The 18,743-nt window shown below is 35.6% G+C and overlaps 1 protein-coding gene across 2 annotated transcripts in view; it reads left to right on the top strand.

The window, feature by feature from the left end:
- USP25 (ubiquitin specific peptidase 25) overlaps positions 1-18,743 on the top strand; it is a 140,945-nt gene that overhangs the window by 56,932 nt on the left and 65,270 nt on the right. For both annotated transcript variants that reach the window (XM_007454290.1, XM_007454289.1), the window contains exons 7-8: positions 2,864-3,001; positions 5,235-5,311. In XM_007454290.1, coding sequence (XP_007454352.1) covers positions 2,864-3,001; positions 5,235-5,311 — 215 coding nt within the window. The remainder of the gene's footprint in view (positions 1-2,863; positions 3,002-5,234; positions 5,312-18,743) is intronic.

The raw sequence follows: 18,743 nt of genomic DNA on the forward strand, positions 1-18,743 counted from the left end.
TCGGCAGGCGGACCCCCAAGCACTGCGCCACCAGGGAAGCCCGGGGTAATTGGTTTTAATCAGAGTTGCCAAAACAATTCAATGGTCAAAGGAAAATCTTTTAAACCAATGATGTCTTAGACAGAAAAATACTTTCCAACCTTTACAGGACACTATTTATGAAAAAAAAAAAATCACAATGAACTATAGACCTAAAACAAAGAACTAAAACTATAAAAATTCTTGAGGAAAACATAGAAAATTTTAGGGTTCTGGATTAAGAGAAGATTTCTTAAGAAGGACAATAAACAGGCACAAATCATACAAGAAAAAAATTGATATTTTCATCAAAATGAAAAGCTTGTCTTTGAAAAATTCATACAAAATGAAAAGGCAAGCCACAGATTGGGAGAAAATATTAGCAAAACATATATCACACAAAGGAATTGTATCTAAAATATGTACAGAACTTTTACATCTCAATAGTAAGACAAGTAACCTATTACTATATTGGGAAAAATATCTCAACAGATTACAACACCAAAGAAGATACACAGATTGTAAATAACTACATGAAATGATGCTCAGTGTTACTAGTCATTAGGCCAAATGCAAATTAAAATGAAGGGTGCCACTAGAAGAACTAAAGTTAAAAAATATAGCCCATATCCAGGTGTTTTAGAATGTGGACCTAGAACTCTCATTACACTGCCAGTGAGAATATAAAGTAGTTTAATGCCTTTGGAAAACAGTTTGTTTCTTAAAAACATCTACCATACAGCCTTGCCATTTCCCTTCAGTTCTTTACTCAAGAGGAATGAAACCATATGTCCACACAGAGCCACATCCAATAATATCCACTGCAGCTGGAACAGGTTAATGGATAAATAAGTTGTGGTCTGTCCACACAATGGAATCCCACTCAGCAATAAAGTGGAATTAATTATTAATGTACATAAACATATGGATGAAGTTCAAAATAATTATGCCGATTGCAGGAAACCATTGACTAAAATGAGTACATAGAATATGATTTGATTTATATAGATTTCTAGAAAGTGTAAAGTAACCATGGTCACCTGGGAATGATTAGGGAGGGGAGTGAGGGATGAAGAAAGTTTTGGGGGTGATGGACAGGTATGTTATTGATTGTGGTGATACATTCATGGATGTATACATATGTGAAGCTTGTAAAATTGTACACTTTCTAATGTACAGTTTATTGTACATCAGTTATATCTTGATAAATCTGTTTAAAAAAAGATAAAGAATTGTGTTTAAATAATTTCTAGATGTGGTAATTTATGCAGTGGCTAGTCTTAACAGCAACCACTCATTTTGCCTTTTGAAATTCAAGATTTTCTAGCCACAGGAATTGGCTGAGAGCAAAAAATGTTTTATTAAAGTATTTAACTTTTCACATATGCGTCTCAGCAGAATTCCACTTGATTTTCAAAAGTCATTTATTTCATTCTTGTCACTTGGCAAGGAATGTCTCAAAAAACTGCCTTGCCTTAGGTACAGTGATAAATGAAGAAATTGATCACAAGAAATTAAGGAGATTTCTGAAAATTATTTTATGGATTAAAATTTTTAACATTTACACTCTTGAAACCTATTTATATAGGGCACTTGTTGGGGAATAGTAAGTACCACAGAAAAATCATGGATTAATTTTTTTATCTCATTTAAAACTTTTGCGTTTCATCTTTATCATCAATGATGGAATTTATTATGCTTAAATAAAATCCATGTTTTCTATAACTTAGCATTTTTATGTTAGACTTTATGTACTTTCTGATTGCTGTAATGGGTATGTAGTTTTTAGATCAAATAAATATTTGGAATCAATTTTATTCCTTTACACCTGTTTCTTAGGACTGCTGTTTAATGTATTGTGGGAGCAACTGTTTCTTTATTAATTGATTATATTATTCTGGGTAACAACTGTACACACACACACACACACACACACACACACACACTGCTACAAAACTGCAAACTTGGAAAATTTTTCTAATATTTAAATAGTATATGTAAGCTTTATCTGTTAAAATTGTTATTTCAGGAGGTAACCATAGTAAGAACTGCCTGTCTGATTTGTTACTATAATGTATTTCACTAAGACATGTGAATTACATTCTTATAAAAAGTTTTCTTCTTATTTTAAAATAAATTGTTTGTAATTGATAATATTGGGTTGTTTTTGTTCCTTATGGAAGAAGAAAAACAATAGTGAGTTTTCAAAGGAACACTAGAATGATGATTCATTAGTCTAATATTAGGATCTAGTCTAATTACTTATTAGACTAATGTGTCTGATAATTAGGATTTTCATATAACAGTGGCAGTAGTGATTCATTGCTGAATGAAAAACATTAATTTCAGTAGATGTGGAGTTTGAAGAGATCATTGACTTGGAGGGGCCTGGGAAGGCTTCATGGAGGAGGGGGATTTTTGCTTAAATGGGTTTGTTGAGTGTAAAGTACTTAAGTAGTGCCTGGCACGTGGTTAGCACTCATTGAATATTGGCTCTTGTTATTGCTGTCCTCAGCAGCAGCTGGGCTTTGCTGAATGGAAAGGATTATAATAAACAGACTTAAGTGAGGATATTCTTGGCTGGGTAATGACATGATTTACTGTGAATATGTGGCATTTATTCTAAAATTGTGAGCTTATTAGTCTAGGTCCTCTGCTCTTTCCATGTTTGACTCCTTTCAGTCTCCTAGATGAGAAGATCACTCTTCTTTTTTTATGATAATAGGAGTGCTAGATTCATCCCTAACCTATATTAGTTAAATTTTTGGTTAATTTTAAAATGAGTATCTCTTTACCAGTAAAGATTTTAATCTTCACTTAAGGATTTTTTCTTTTTTTTCAATAGGAGCATCGGAATTTGCCTTTTATGCGTGAGCTTCGGTATCTATTTGCACTTCTTGTTGGTACTAAAAGGAAATATGTTGATCCATCAAGAGCAGTTGAAATTCTTAAGGATGCTTTCAAATCAAATGACTCCCAGCAGGTAGCTTTGTTGTGCTTACTAGTTTATTAACTTTTTAATTTAATCTGATCTTTTCTTAAGCAGTTTTTTTTCAAAGGTAAATGACAAAGATGTTGTCATTTATCTTTATACAAATAAGCTGGAGCCACTTAAAACATTGTTTATTTGGAAGATTTACTTTTAAATTAAGAAATAGTGATAATCTTGAAAGTATATGATAAATGAAGCTGTAATTTATATTAAAATTACTAAATGAAAGCAGTAGATAAAATTCAGAATGTTCACAAATTTTTAATTAAAAATCTTCACCAAGGTGTGATAACCCAGTGTCAGTATAGTATACACGCTTTTGATATGCCTCTTTTTGCTGGCAGAAAGTAGTTTTCCGTAATTACTCAGAAAAGGTTTCTGAATGACATTAACTTTGTTATTTTATTTTTCTTTTATTGTTCTTTTATTTCCCAATCTTTATGTAGTGCTGTTTGGTTGCTTTTTATCAATTTTTTAGAAAGAATATTGGGAATTTTCCTATAAAAATAGAAAATGTCTATAAACAAACCAACATTTTCACATATAATGTGAGAAGTCAGAGAAATTAAAGAAGGAAAGTGGAAGAGAAGGAAAGAAAGTAACAGAGAATAATAGCAACAGTGTTGGAAAAGATGACAGTGACATAATGGGCAAAAAATAAAGACGATACTTGAGAGGAGATTTAAAAAATCTGCTACGTTTGCAGTGTAGGTGTTGTAGTACTTGGATATATATCTGTTAACGTGGATGTGTGGAGAGCTGAAAGATGTCTGATTTTGCCACTGCCTTCCCTGTGCTTTTTTTTTTTAATTCACTTTTTATGGCAAAGATAAATGAACAAAAAAGGTGGTCACATCAGAATTTGCTTATATTTGTTGCTTTCAGTTTTTCTCCCCCCTAACATTTTCTTCTATAGAGTATTTGATAAGTAGGAAACCTTTTTGTTTCTTGTCAGATATAATCTTGCAGGGTAAATAATGTTATAGAAAAGTATGGAAAGTCATTTTAAAGTCTTATATTAGTTTGATAGGACAGCTGTAACAAATTACCACAGTCCGAGTGATTTCAAGACAATAGAAAATGATTCTCTTATAGTTCTAGAAGGCAGAAGTTCAAAATAAAGGTGTTGGCAGGGCCGTGCTCCCTCCAGTGGCTCTCAAGGAGAATCCTTCCTGTTAAGGCAGCTGTCTTTATATGTTAAGTTTAATTGTCTTTATATGGCTTTGGAGCAATTTATTTAAGTTTCCTAGACCTTAGTTTCAACATTTTAAAGGTAAATAGGTTGTCCCAGATGCTTTTCAAAAAACTTCTAGCTGTGAAAATGTATAATAGTAAGTTTGTTTTATATTTGGGACTCTTTTGATAAAGGCAAATTGCTTACACTTATTTATCTGTCTTTGGGAAGTCATAGTAGGGTTGCTTTATCCCCCCAGCCCACCCCAGCCCACTCCACTCCCCATGCAGGTTCTATACAAACCTGTTTGCTATGCTCCAGGTCGGAGTGTTGAAAGAATTTTATGGTAGTTGACAAGTACAACTGCCACTGCTTATTCCTGTTTATCTATGTCGGGTGATCTAGGACCGAAGGTATGGCAAAAGGTGAAGATTGTGCTGGTTCTGATTGGAGAATCAGAAGTTCATGAGGTGGTAGACTTGATAGTTGGGGAGTCAGTGATTAATTAGGCTCAACCTATCCAAATTAACAGATATCTTAGTAAAATCGGATATGGCTTAAAAAGTTGTGCGTTAACAGTTGAATTGAAAAAATGAATTGTTTAAAAACACATATTCCTTCTAAGACAGAAACCAGTAATAAATCTTTATATAATGAAGAACTCTTTGGTAACTTGGGTCCTTCATTTTATAAAGATTCATTAGAGAGCTCTTTGTGGGGAGGTAATAACTCTTTTTAAAAATCTCATTGATAAGTTTGAATTTATACACACACACACACACACACACACACACACATTTTTTCCCCTCCTAAGGTGAAACCCAGTTACATGATTATGAATATAATGCTTGTTTTTCTCAAATAATGATTTTATGCTCTGGTTAAGTTATAAATATTTCTTGCATTTGATGTGAAACATTTCAGATGATACCGTTGTGAGGAGTCAGTTAATTATACATTTGAAAAGACTGGCTGTAAGTTTTATGTTGCAGTATTTAGTGTTTTCATTGGTAGCCTCGAATATCAACAAGACTTTTTTTCCCCCCACAGCAAGATGTGAGTGAATTTACACACAAATTATTAGATTGGCTAGAAGATGCCTTCCAAATGAAAGCTGAAGAGGAGACGTAAGTTATTGTGAAATTTAGTGATGGAGATAAATTAGGAGATCGATAAATAGCACTCTTTTTTTTTCTTATGTATTCAGTGTCAACAGAGAAATAAGAATCTGAGATAAGTGTGTGGAAACCCAAATGTTATCTGTATTTTTGACAAACTCTTTGGAATTTATGGCCGCAAATGTTGGGTAGCTTTAGATGTCCAATATAAGGTCAGAATCTAGTGAGAGATATCTAAGAAGTGATCTCTGAAAAAGCTAACCCCACATCCTCAGTTCTTATTCCATGAAGTCATATTCCATGAAGAAGAATGGGTCAGTGGTAGGGAAACATGCCAGGAGTAATAATTCTGATGAAATCTTTTTACATGGAATCGTGAGGACATTCACGATTCCTTCCATGTAAAGTTTCTTCTTAACATTCCCTGGGGCTTTTTATTTTGTGCCCATTTGGTTGAACCACTAAGACTCTGGTCACTTAAAATATATGGGCAGACCTCCTTAAGGGAAGAAGTTCACACACTTTCAGGGTGGTCCTACTCCCACTCTTCTGAGGCCACTCTCCTAACACTGAACATTGGTTCCTTTGTGCATCTTCCTGAAACATTGGTGGACCATTTAGGATTTGCCACCGCAGGTTCTGATATGATTCTACAAGATGCATTACGTAAATTAACACCTAGAATACAGGCAAAAATCCAAGGCTGAAAATTCTTTCCTTCTCTTTTTAATCTATTTTTGTTCTTATTTGTTCTACTTCCAGTTTTATTGAGATATAATTGACATAACAGCACTGTGTAAGTTTGAAGTATACAGCATAATTATTTGACTTACATACATCATAAAATGATTACCACAATAAGTTTAGTGAACATTCATCATCTCATATAGGTACAAAATATAAGAAAAAGAAAAAAATATTTATTCCTTGTGACGAGAGCTCTTAGAATTTATTCTTACAAATTTCAAATATAACATATAGCAGTGTTAATTGTATTAATCATTTCAGTACTTATTTATCTTATGACTGGAAGTTTGTACCTTTTGACCACCTTTGTCATCATACAAAGATATTTGATTATTATTGACTATATTCCCCATGTTGTACATCCCTGTGACTCACTTATTTTGTAACTAGAAGTTTCTACCTCTTAATTTCCCTCACCTACTTCACTCATCTCCCGCCACCATCCACTTTCCTACTGGCAACCATCTGTTTGTTCTCTGTATCTATGACTCTGTTCTGTTTTATGTTTGTTCATTTGTTTTTTAGATTCCATATGTGAGTGAAATGATACAATATTTGTCTTCCTCTGTCTGACTTATTTCACTTAGCATAATACCCTCTAGGTCTATCCATGTTGTCACAAATGGCAAGGTTCCATTCTTTTTTTATGGCTGAATAATATTACATGGAATGTGTATATACTCAAACACACACACACCTTTATCCATTTATCAGTGGGCACTTAGGTTGCATCTCTATCTTCGCTATTGTGAATAATGCTGCAATGAACTTAGGGGTGCATATATCTTTTTGAATTAGTGTTTTTGTTTTCTTTGGATAAATATCCAGAAGTGGAATTGCTGGCTCATATATGGTAGTTCTGTTTTTAACTTTTTGACAGCCTCCCTACTGTTTGGCATAGTGACTGCACCAATTTACATTACCACCAAGAATGCATGAGGGTTCCCTTTTCTCCACATTTTCACCAACACTTGTTGTTTGCTGTCTTTCTTGTTTGTTTAGCCTCCATGTGTTTGTGTTTTTTACATTTTTTTCCCTGTAATTTATTTCTAATCTCATAGTGTTGTGGTCAGAAAAGATGCTTGATATGATTTCAATTTTCTTAAATTTACTGAGGCTTGATTTGTGACCCAACATGTGATCTATCCTGGAGAATGTTCCGTGTGCACTTGAGAAGAAAATGTAATCTGCGGTTTTCAGATTGAATGTCCTATAATTTCAATTAAGTCTATCTGGTCTATTGTGTCATTTAAGCTTGTGTTTCCTTATTAATTTTCTGTCTGGATGATCTGTCCATTGGTGTAAGTGAGGTGTTAAAGTCCCCCACTATTATTGTGTTACTGTCGATTTCCTCTTTTATAGTTCTTAGCATTTGCCTTATGTATTGAGGTGCTCCTATGTCGGGTGCATATATATTTATAATTGTTATACGTTCTTCTTGGATCGATCCCTTGATCATTATGTAATGTCCTTCCTTGTCTCTTGTAACATTCTTTATTTTAAAGTCTATTTTATCTGATATGAGTATTGCTACTCCAGCTTTCTTTTGATTTCCATTTGCATGGAACATCTTTTTCCATCCCCTCACTTTCAGTCTGTATGTGTCCCTAGGTCTAAAGTAGGTCTTTTGTAGACAGCATATAGATGGGTCTTGTTTTTGTATCCATTCAGCAAGCCTGTGTCTTTTGGTTGGAGCATTTAATCCATTTCCATTTAAGGTAATTATCGATATGTATGTTCCTATTACCATTTTCTTAACTGTTTTGGGTTTGTTTTTGTAGGTCCTTTTCTTGTGTTTCCCACTTAGAGAAGTTCCTTTAGCATTTGTCGTAGAGGTGGTTTGGTGGTGCTGAATTCTCTTAGCTTTTGCTTGTCTGTAGAGCTTTTGATTTCTCCATTGAATCTGAATGAGATCCTTGCTGGGTAGACTAATCTTGGTGGTAGGTTCTTCCCTTTCATCACTTTAAATATGTCCTGCCACTCCCTTCTGGCTTGTAGAGTTTCTGCTGAGAAATCAGCTGTTAACCTTTTGGGAGTTCCCTTTTATTTTATTTGTCATTCTTTCCTTGTTGCTTTTAATAACTTTACTTTGTCTTTAATTTTTGTCAGTTTGATTACTGTGTGTCTCAGCGTGTTTCTCCTTGGGTTTATCCTGCCTGGGACTCTCTGTGCTTCCTGGACTTGGGTGGCTATTTCCTTTCCCATGTTAGGGAAGTTTTCAGCTATAATCTCTTCAGATATTTTCTTGGGTCCTTTCTAGGTCTCTTCTCCTTCTGGGACCCCTATAATGCGAATGTTGTTGCGTTTAATGTTGTCCCAGAGGTCTCTTAGGCTGTCTTCATTTCTTTTCATTCCTTTTTCTTTATTCTGTTCCACGGCAGTGAATTCCACCATTCTGTCTTCCACGTCACTTATCCGTTCTTCTGCCTCAGTTATTCTGCTATTGATTCCTTCTAGTGTATTTTTCATTTCAGTTATTGTATTGTTCATCTCTGTTTGTTTGTTCTTTAATTCTTTTAGGTCTTTGTTAAACATTTCTTGCATCTTCTCAATCTTTGCCTCCATTCTTTTTCTGAGGTGCTGGATCATCTTCACTATCATTATTCTCAATTCTTTTTCTGGAAGGTTGCCTATCTCCGCTTCATTTAGCTGTTTTTCTGAGGTTTTATCTTGTTCCTTTATCTGGTACATAGTCCTCTGCCTTTTCATTTTGTCTATCTTTCTGTGAATGTCGTTTTCATTCCACAGGCTGGAAGATTGTAATTCTTCTTGCTTCTGCTGTCTGCCCTCTCGTGGCTGAGGCTATCTAAGAGGCTGTTGCAAGCTTCCTGCTGGGAGGGACTGGTGGTGGGTAGAGCTGGGTGTTGCTTTGTTGTCTTTTTGATAATAGCCATTCTGACAGGTGTGAGGTGATATATCATTGTGGTTTTGATTTGCATTTCCCTGATGATTAGTGATGTTGAGCATCTTTTCATATGCCTGTTGGCCATCTGTATGTCTTCTGAGAAAAGTCTCTATTCAGCTCCTATGCCCATTTTCTTAATTAGGATTTTTTTAATATATATATATTGAATTGTATGAGTTCTTTGTATATTTTGTATATTAACTCCTTATCAGACATATCATTTGCAAATATCTTCTCCCATTTAATAGGTCGCCTTTTCATTTTGATAATAGTTTCCTTTACTCTGCAGAAACTTTTTAGTTTGATGTAGTCCCATTTGTTTATTTTTGCTTTTGTTTCCTTTGCCTGAGGAGACATATCCAAAAAAATTTTGCTAAGATTGAAGCCAAAAAGCCTACTGCCTATGTTTTCTTCTAAGAGTTTCATGGTTTCAAGTAGTCATTAATACATTTTAAGTTTATTTTTGTATATGATGTAAGAAAGTGGTTTGATTTAATTCTTTTGCATGTAGCTGTCCAGTTTTCCCAACACCATTTACTGAAGAGGCTTTCTTTTCCCTATTGTATATTCTTGCCTCCTTTGTTATACATTAATTGAGCATATAAGTGTGGGCTTATTTCTGGGCTCTCTGTTCTGTTCCATTTATCTACCTGTCTGTTTTTGTGCTGGTACTATACTCTTGATTTCCATAGCTTTGTAGTAGTATAGTTTGAAATGAGGAAGCATCATACCCTTGGTTTTAGCTAACAATTTTTTTTACATATATCTATTCTTTTTCAGATTCTTTTCCCATATAGGTTATTACAGAGTATTGGTTAGAGTTCCCTGGGCTATACAGTAGGTCCTTGTTGATTATCTATTATATATATAGTAGTGTGTATATGTTAATCACAACCTCCTAATTTATCCCTTCCCCTCCACCTTTCCCCTTTGATAACCATAAGTTTGTTACCTATTTCTGTGAGCCTGTTTCTGTTTTTTAAAGTTCATTTGTATCATTTTTTTAGATTCTACATATAAGTGATATTGTGCGATACTTGTCTTTGTGTGACTTACTTCACTTAGTATGATAATCTCTACTCCATCCATGTTGTTGCAGATGGCATTATTTCAGTATTTTTTTTATGGCTGAATAATATTCCATTGTATATATGTAACACATGTTCTTTATCCGTTTATCTGTCAGTGGATATTTAGGTTGCTTCCATGTCTTGGCTATTGTAAATAGTGCTGCATTGAACACTGGGGTACGTGTATCTTTTTGAAGTATGGTTTTCTCCAGATATATGCCCAGGAGTAGGGTTGCTGGATCATATGATAGCTCTATTTTTAGTTTCTTAAGGAAACTTCATACTGTTCTCCATAGTGTCTGTACCACTTTATATTCCCACCAACAACATAGGAGGGTTCCCTTTTCTCCATGCCCTCTCCAGCATTTGTTGTTTGTAGACTGTTTGATTATGGCCATTCTGACCAGTGTGAGGTGATACATCATTGTAGTTTTGACTTACATTTCTCTAATAATGAGCAATGTTGAGCATCTTTTCTTGTGTGTGTTGGTCATCTGTATGTTGTCTTTGGAGAAATGTCTATTTAGATCTGCCCATTTTTTTGATGGGGTTATTATTATTAAGTTTGATATTGAGCTGCATGAGCTGTCTCTGTATTTTGGAGATTAATCTCTGGTTGGTCGCATCTTTTACAAATATTTTTTTCCATTCTGTTGGTTGTCTTGTCATTTTGTTTATGGTTTCCTTTGCTATGCGAAGGCTTTTAAATTTAATTAGGTTCCATTTGTTTATTTTTGTTTTTAACTTTCATTACTCTAGGAGATGGATCCAAAAAATATTGCTGTGATTTATGTCAAAGAGTGTTCTGCTTATGTTTCCCTCTAAGAGTTTTATAGTGTCTGGTCTTACATTTAGGTCTTTAATCCATTTTGAGTTTATTTTTCTGTATGGTGTTAGCAAATGCTCTAATTTCATTCTTTTATATATAGCTGTGCAGTTTTCCCAGCACCACTTATTAAAAAACAGGAGAGGAGACTGTTTTTTCTCCATTGTATATTCTTGCCTCCTTTGTCATAGATTAATTGACTGTAGGTGCATGGTTTTATTTCTGGGCTTTCTATCCTGTTCCATTGATCTGCAAGTCACTCTTTGTGCCATTACCATACAGTTTTCATTACTATAGCTAAAGTCAGGGAGGCTGATTCCTCCAGCTCAGTTTTTCTTTCTCAGAATTGCTTTCGGTATTTGGGGTCTTTTGTTTCCATACAAGTTTTAAGATTTTTTTGTTCTAGATCGGCAAAAAATGCTGTTTGTAATTTGGTAGGGATTATATTGAATCTGTAGATTACCTTGGGTAGTATAGTCATTTTGACAATGTTGATTCTTCCAATCCAAGAACATGATATATCTTTCCATCTATTTGTATCATCTTCGATTTCTTTCATCAGCATCTTATAGTTTTCAGAGTTCAGGTCTTTTGCCTCCTTAGGTAGGTCTATTCCTAGGTAATTTATTCTTTTTGATGCGATGGCAAATGGGATTGTTTCCTTAATTTCTCTTTCAGATCTTTTGTTATTAGTTTATAGAAATGCAACAGATTTTTGTGTATTAATTTTGAATCCTGCAGCTTTACCAGATTCATTGATGAGCTCTAGTAGTTTTCTGGTACCATCTTTAGGATCTTCTGTGTATAGTATCATGTCATCTGCAAACAGTGACAGTTTTACTTCTATTCCAATTTAGATTCCTTTTATTTCTTTTTCTTCTCTGATTACCATGGCTAGGGCTTCCAAAACTATGCAGAATAAAAGTGGCTAGAGTGGACATCCTAGTCTTGTTCCTGATCCTAAAGGAAATGCTTTCAATTTTTCACTATTGAGTATGATGTTAGCTGTGGGTTTTGTCCTACATGGCCTTTATTATGTTGAGGTAGGTTCCCTCTATGCCCGCTTTCTGGAGAGTGTTTATCATAACTGGGTGTTGAATTTTGATAAAAGTTTTTTCTGCATCTATTGAGATGATGGTATGGTTTTTAATCTTCAGTTTGTTAATGTGGTGTATCACACTGATTGATTTACAGAGATCGAAAAGTTCTTGCATCTCTGGGATAAATCCCACTTGATCAAGGTGTATAATCCTTTTAATGTGTTTTTGGATTCAGTTTGCTAGTATTTCGTTGAGGATTTTTACATCTATGTTCATTAGTGATATCGGCCTTTAATTTTCTTTTTTTGTGGTATCTTTGGTATTACTGTCAGGGTCATGGTGGCCTCATAGAATGAGTTTGGAGTGTTCCTTCCTCTGCAATTTTTGAAATAGTTTCAGAAGGATACTTGTGAACTAGTCACTAAATGGTTGATAGAATTCACCTGTGAAGCCATCTGGTCCTGGGCTTTTGTTTGTTGGAAGCTTTTATATCACAGTTTCAGTTAGTGCTTGTGATTGGTCTGTTCATATTTCCTATTTCTTCCTGGTTCAGTTTTGTGAGATTGTACCTTTCTAAGAATTTGTCCATTTCTTCTAAGTTGTCCATTTTATTGGTATATAATTGCTTATAGTAGTCTTCTATGCTCCTTTTTATTTCTGTGGTGTCAGTTGTAACTTCTCCTTTTTTTTTTTTTCTAATTTTATTGATTTGAGCCATCACCCTCTTTTTCTTCATGAGTCTGGCTAAAGGTTATCAATTTTGTTTGTCTTTTCAAAGAGCTAGGTTTTAGTTTCATTGATCTTTTTTTATTGTTTTTTTCATCTCTATTTAATTTATTTCTGTTCTAATCTTTATGATTTCTTCCCTTCTGCTAGCTTGAGTTTTGTTTGTTGTTCTTTCTCTAGTTGCTTTAGGTGTAAGGTTAGGTTGTTTACTTGGGATGTTTCTTCTTTCCTGAGGTAAGATTGTATTGCTATAAACTTCCCTCTTAGAACTGCTTTTGCTGTGTACCGTAGGTTTCGGATCATCATGGTTTCATTTTCATTCATCTCTAGGTATTTTTTGATTTCCTCTTTGACTTCTCAGTGATCCATTGGTTATTTAGTAGCATATGGTTTAGCCTCCACATGTTGGTGTTTTTTTAGTTTTTTCTCTTATTTGTTGTCCGATCTCATAGTGTCGTGGTCGGAAAAGATGCTTGATACTATTTCATTCTCAAGTTTATAGAGGCTTGCTTTATGGCTCATGATGTGATCTGTGCTGGAGTATGTTCCATGTTCACTTGAAAAGATTGTGTATTCTGCTACTTTCAGATGGAATGCTCTATAAATATCAATTAAGTCTATGTGATTTAGTGTGTCATTTAAGGCCTGTGCTTCCTTATTGATTTTCTGTCTGGATGATCTGTCTATTGATGTAAGTGGGCTGTTAACGTTCTCCACTGTTATTGTTTTACTGTTGATTTCTCCTTTTATGGCTGTTAGCATTTGCCTTCTATGTTGAGGTGCTCCTATGTTGGATGCATATATATTTACAATTGTTTTCTCTTCTTGTATTTTTCCCTTGATTATTATGTAATGTCCTTCTTTGTCTTTTGTAACAGTCTTTATTTTAAAGTCTATTTTGTCTGATATGAATTTTGCAACTCCAGCTTTCTTTTGATTTCCATTTGTATGAAATACCTTTGTCCATCCCCTCACTTTCAGTCTGTATGTGTCCCTAGATCTGAAGTGGGTCTCTTGTAGACAGCATACATAAGGTTCCTGTTTTTGCTTTTGGTTGGAGCATTTAATCCATTTATGTTTAAGGTCATTACTGATACATACTTACTGTCATTTTGTTAATTGTTTTGGGTTTGTTTTTGCAGGTCTTTTTTCTTCCCTTCCTATATTTTTCTCTTCTCTTGTGATTTGATGACTGTCTTTAGTGTTGTGTTTGTATTGCTTTTTCTTTTTTGTGTGTGTATCTATTATAGATTTTTGGTTTGTGGTTACCATGAAGTTTTGATACAGCAGTCCATATGTATATACAAGATTGTTTTAAGTTTCTGGTCTCTTAATTTCAAATGCATTTCCAGTATTCCATATTTGTACTCACCTCTTTTCACAGTTGCTGGTTTTGGTAACATATTTATGTATGTATATTTTCCTGCCTTTACTGGTGAGCTTTCCCATTTGTAATTTTCTTGTTTCTAGTTGTGGCCTTTTCTTTTCTGCCTAGAGAAATTCCTTTAGCATTTGTTGTAAAGTAGGTTTGGTGTTGCTGAATTCTCTTAGCTTTTGCTGGTCTGTAAAGCTTTTGATTTCTCTTTTGAATCTGAACGAGAGCTTTGCTGGGTAGAGTATAAGAATATACTTGTAGGTTTTTTTCCCTTCATCACTTTAGATATATGTGTTAGTCCATTCTGGCCTGCAGAATTTCTGCTAAAAAATCAACTGATAACCTTATAGGGATTCCCTTGTATGTTATTTGTTGCTTTTCCCTTGTTGCTTTTAATATTTTCTCTTTGTCTTTAACTTTTGTCAATTTGATTAATATCTGTCTTGGTGTGTTCCTCCTTGGGTTTATCCTGTATGGCATTCTCTATGCTTCCTGGACTTGGGTGACTGTTTCCTTTCCCATGTTAGGTAAGTTTTCAGCTATTATCTTTTCAAATGTTTTCTCAGGCCCTTTCCTCTCCTTATGGGACCTCTGTAATACGAATGTTTGTGCATTTAATGTTGTCCCAGAGATCTCTTAAACTGTCCTCATTTCTTTTATTCTTTTTTCATTATTCTGTTCCACAGCAGTGATTTTCACCATTCTGTCTTCCAGCTCACTTATCCATCCTTCTGCCTCATTTATTCTGCTATTGATTTATTCTAGTGTGTTTTTCATTGCAGATATTGTATTGTTGAACTCTGTTCTTTAAATCTTCTAGCTCCTTGTTAAACATTCCCTATATCTTCTTGGTCTGTGCCTCCGTTCTTTTTCCAAGATCTTGGATCATCTTTACTATTACTCTGAATTCTTTTTCAGTTAGATTGCCAGTCTGCACTTCATTTAGTTGTTCTTCTGGGGTTTTATCTTGTTACTTCATCTGGAACATGTTCCTTTGCTGTCTCATTTTATCTAACTTTATATTTGCAGTGTCACAGGCTGCAGGATTGTAGTTCCTCTTGCTTCTGGTGTCTGACCCCTGGTAGGTGAGGCTGGTCTAAGAGGCTTGTGCAGGCTTCCAGGTGGGAGGGACTGATACCTGTCCACTGGTGGGTGGAGCTGGGTCTTGTCTCTCTGGTGAGCAGAAGCAGCTCAGAAGCAGCTGTGGGCTCAGGAAAACTTAAAGCAGGCTGTCTGCTGATGGGTGGGACTGTGTTCCTACCCTGTTGGTTGTTTGGCCTGCAGCATCCCAGCATTGGAGTCTAAGGGCTCTTGGGTGGGACCAGGTCTTTGCGTCAAAATGGTGACCTCCAGGACAGCTCACGCCAATGAGTACTCACCAGTACCTCTGCCACCAGTGTCCTTGTTCCTGCAGTGAGTCAGAGCCGCCCCCTGCCTCCCCCGGAGACCTTCCAAGACCAGCAGGTAGGTCTGTCCCAGTCTCCTTTGAAGTCACTGCTTTTTCCCCTGGGTCCCGGTGTGCACAAGACCTTGTGTTCACCCTCCAAGAGTGGCATTTCTGTTTCCCCCAGTCCTGTGGAGTTCCTATGATCAAGCCCTGCTGGCCTTCAAAGCAAATGCTCTGGGGGCTCCTCCTCCTAATGCCAGATACCCAGACTGGGTAGCCTGATGTGGGGCTCAGAACTCTCTTTCCTGTGGGAGAACCTCTGCGGTATAATTATTTTCTAGTTTGTGGGTTCCCCACCCAGCATGTATGGGATTTGATCACGAATACACCCCTTCTACCTTCTCATTGTGGCTTCTTCCTTGTCTTTGGAACTAGAGTATCCTTTTTTGGTTGGTTTCAGTCATTTTTTGTCAATGGTTTTTCAGCAGGTAGTTGTGATTTTAGTGTTTGTGTGAGAGATGGCTAGCTCAGGTCCTTCTACTTGGCCATCTTGTCTGCTCCTAGTTAGCTTAAAGAGCACTGACTTTGTTGACGAAAACCAAGTCCTAGCTAATCTGCCAACTAGCTGTGTAAACGTCTAAGTTGTGCCTTTCTAAGCATTCTGAGAAAGGAGTTGCACTTACATGTGCTTTCCCACCAGGCACTTAAAACCAAACTCACAGGCCCTGCGCCACCTCAGACCGGTTCCAGCTGGGTTACTAGGGGCAGCTTGATACTTTTGGTTTTGCTCTTTTTTCTCAAGATTGTTTTGTGTATTCAGGGTCTTTTGTGTTTCCATACAAATTTTAGAATTATTCTAGTGTTGTGAAAACTGCCTTTGGTATTTTTATAGAGATACATTGAATCTGTAGATTGCTTTGGGTAGTATGATCATTTTAACAATACTAATTCTTTCAATCCATGAGCACCGTATATATTTCCATTTGTTTATGTCTGCAGTTTCTTTCTTCAGTTTCCTAGTTTTCTGAGTACAGGTCTTTTAGTTTCTTAGTTAGATGTATCATTTCTTTTTCTATTTTAAAATTATGGCCAGCCTTATTGTCCAAAAAAGGCATAATAACGTAGTCTGCAATGAGATTGAATTAAATTAAAAATATTCTAATTATATATTGTTAGCAACTAGGAGATGCTTCTAAAATTTTATATAGCCCTCCTCATTTGTTCTCAAATTCTCAGGGGAAAAATAAGTTTCCAAATTATATCTACTTGATCTTTTAAGGAAAAAATCCAAACAAATTATACTTGAAAGTCAGATTCTTTTGCCCTTTGGTTGCAGTCTAACAAAAAAGAAATCATTTTTGACTTTCTGAGTTTGTTCAGCCTTTACACTACAGGCCTGAATTGAGTTGAATTCTGTGCCTGAATTGAGTTGAGGTTCTTCAGGTGAAGCCTGTATTCTCTTTCACTTGTATGTGTATAGTTCTTTCAGTCCTTCAAATGTTGCATTTCATATACTCTAATTTTAGATTTTGAAGGATTATTAGGACACATGATTAACATTGATCTCTTACTTTTGAAATTTTGAAACAAAAGCAGCACTTCAGCCCTTTAACTTTCAGTCCAGCTATAATGTTCCTAGATCTTAGTGCAATCCAGACTCAAGTTATTGTTGCTAAAGACTGTAGCAGAAAATCTGGATAATGTCATAAATGGAGGCAATCATCATGGTTTTAGTTCTGCCAAGATGCCTGTCATTAAGGGCCAGTTGGTCTTAGACAACTACTTATAAACTTAACGTTGGAAGAAATCTCTCGAGATTATGGTGCTAAATCTACAGTATCTGAGGGAAAAAATTCTATTGTTGGAAACTGTCTTGAGAATGTGGCATTGAACAAAGCCGCTTCCTTCTTGGCATGTTTAGAAGTTTATGATGCTAACAGCTCTGGTCAGGTGCCCTTTTCTCTCCACCAAAACTCTTAAGTTACATTTTTCTTAACGAGCTTCAGTTTTCTGGCCCTCAGTGCGGCATTGAATGTAAGCTCTTTCTAATAACATATTTTTGTGCCCAGTGGTTGCTGCCACTGCATTGGTATGGGATTGTTTAGGCCTGTAAAACATGATTTCTAGGTAGTTTCTTTCTTCTCTTCATGTTAGCTTCATTTGTAAATCTCCCCATCAGACTGCTGAACTGAATCTGCTGTTGATGCTTCTGAAATCTGAGTTCCAGCATCCAGTGAAGATCATCATCTCTATGATATGCTCTTTCCTCAGCTTTTGAAGTTCTAGGCCTTGAGTATATTTCTTTCTGCTACTTTTTTTTTTTCTGGGTGGGATAGCCCTTTAAGGTTCAGTTACATATACGTTTTTTTCATTCTTCTTTAAGGAAGGCTTGGCTGAATTTTTAATAGTTTAACGTGCTTCTTAGCTTCTACCTCATTCAGGACCAGCTGTGTTTGATGGACGAGTATCTTCTCTTTTTCTTCTTTTGACTTTGTTTTCTGACCTATAAATTTTTTTTTGTCTAACCTGTTCCTCTGTATTTTCTTGATAGGGCCCTCATAATGAGAGCTAGTGAAATATGAGTTAGGAGTATGCCCAAGTAATGTATTGTTCAAACATACATTGTCCACCTTCACCTCTTTTGTGTTGCAGCATTCCACCAGGGTTCTGTCCTGTCAGACTAGCAGACAGCCCATGTGTGGACTTGATCTATGATTGTCCACGCTGGCTCCTCTTTAGTAAAACTCACGTTCCTTGTACTTTTCCTTAGAGTTCCAACCCCCCAAAATTTATTGAGCATGTTTCCTCAGAATGTGAACAATATCTGTATCCCCATCAATGATTACTGAGTCTCTTTGAAGTTCTCTCAGTAATTCTTTGAATGCTTTACCCTGAAATCCCTAGTTCCTCCTCAAATCTATCCAGATTTTCTATAAGCAGCTCATATTAACCTCTGTGCAACATAACTCCCTGATTACTTTTATCTCTAGCCTTAGAAGACTGCCACTTGCCACTTGACTGTTTGCTGAATCCTGGTTATTTCTGAAAGGATCATTCTTTTCTGATTTTGGAGATCTTTCCTTATTATTCATTTACTTTTGAAAAATTTCTTTCAGTCCCAGTGTCAACTTTTCTGATCTAGTAACTAACAAGTTCTCTTCCCGTTTCCTAAAACTGTTTCAAAAGAAGCTAGAACTTTCCCATTTCATCTGAAATTGTCTTATTTGAAATATGTCCTTCTCCTCATTCATTTCTCAGTAGTTTTGTTTTTTCTTTACTGTTTATGGAGCTAAAACTTTTTTTTTTTTTTTTTTTTTTTTTTGCGGTACATGGGCCTCTCACTGTTGTGGCCTCTCCCACCACGG

This window comes from Lipotes vexillifer, unplaced genomic scaffold (assembly GCF_000442215.2).
Source record: "Lipotes vexillifer unplaced genomic scaffold, Lipotes_vexillifer_v1.1 scaffold729, whole genome shotgun sequence".
In the NCBI taxonomy this organism is placed as follows: Eukaryota; Metazoa; Chordata; class Mammalia; order Artiodactyla; family Lipotidae; genus Lipotes; species Lipotes vexillifer.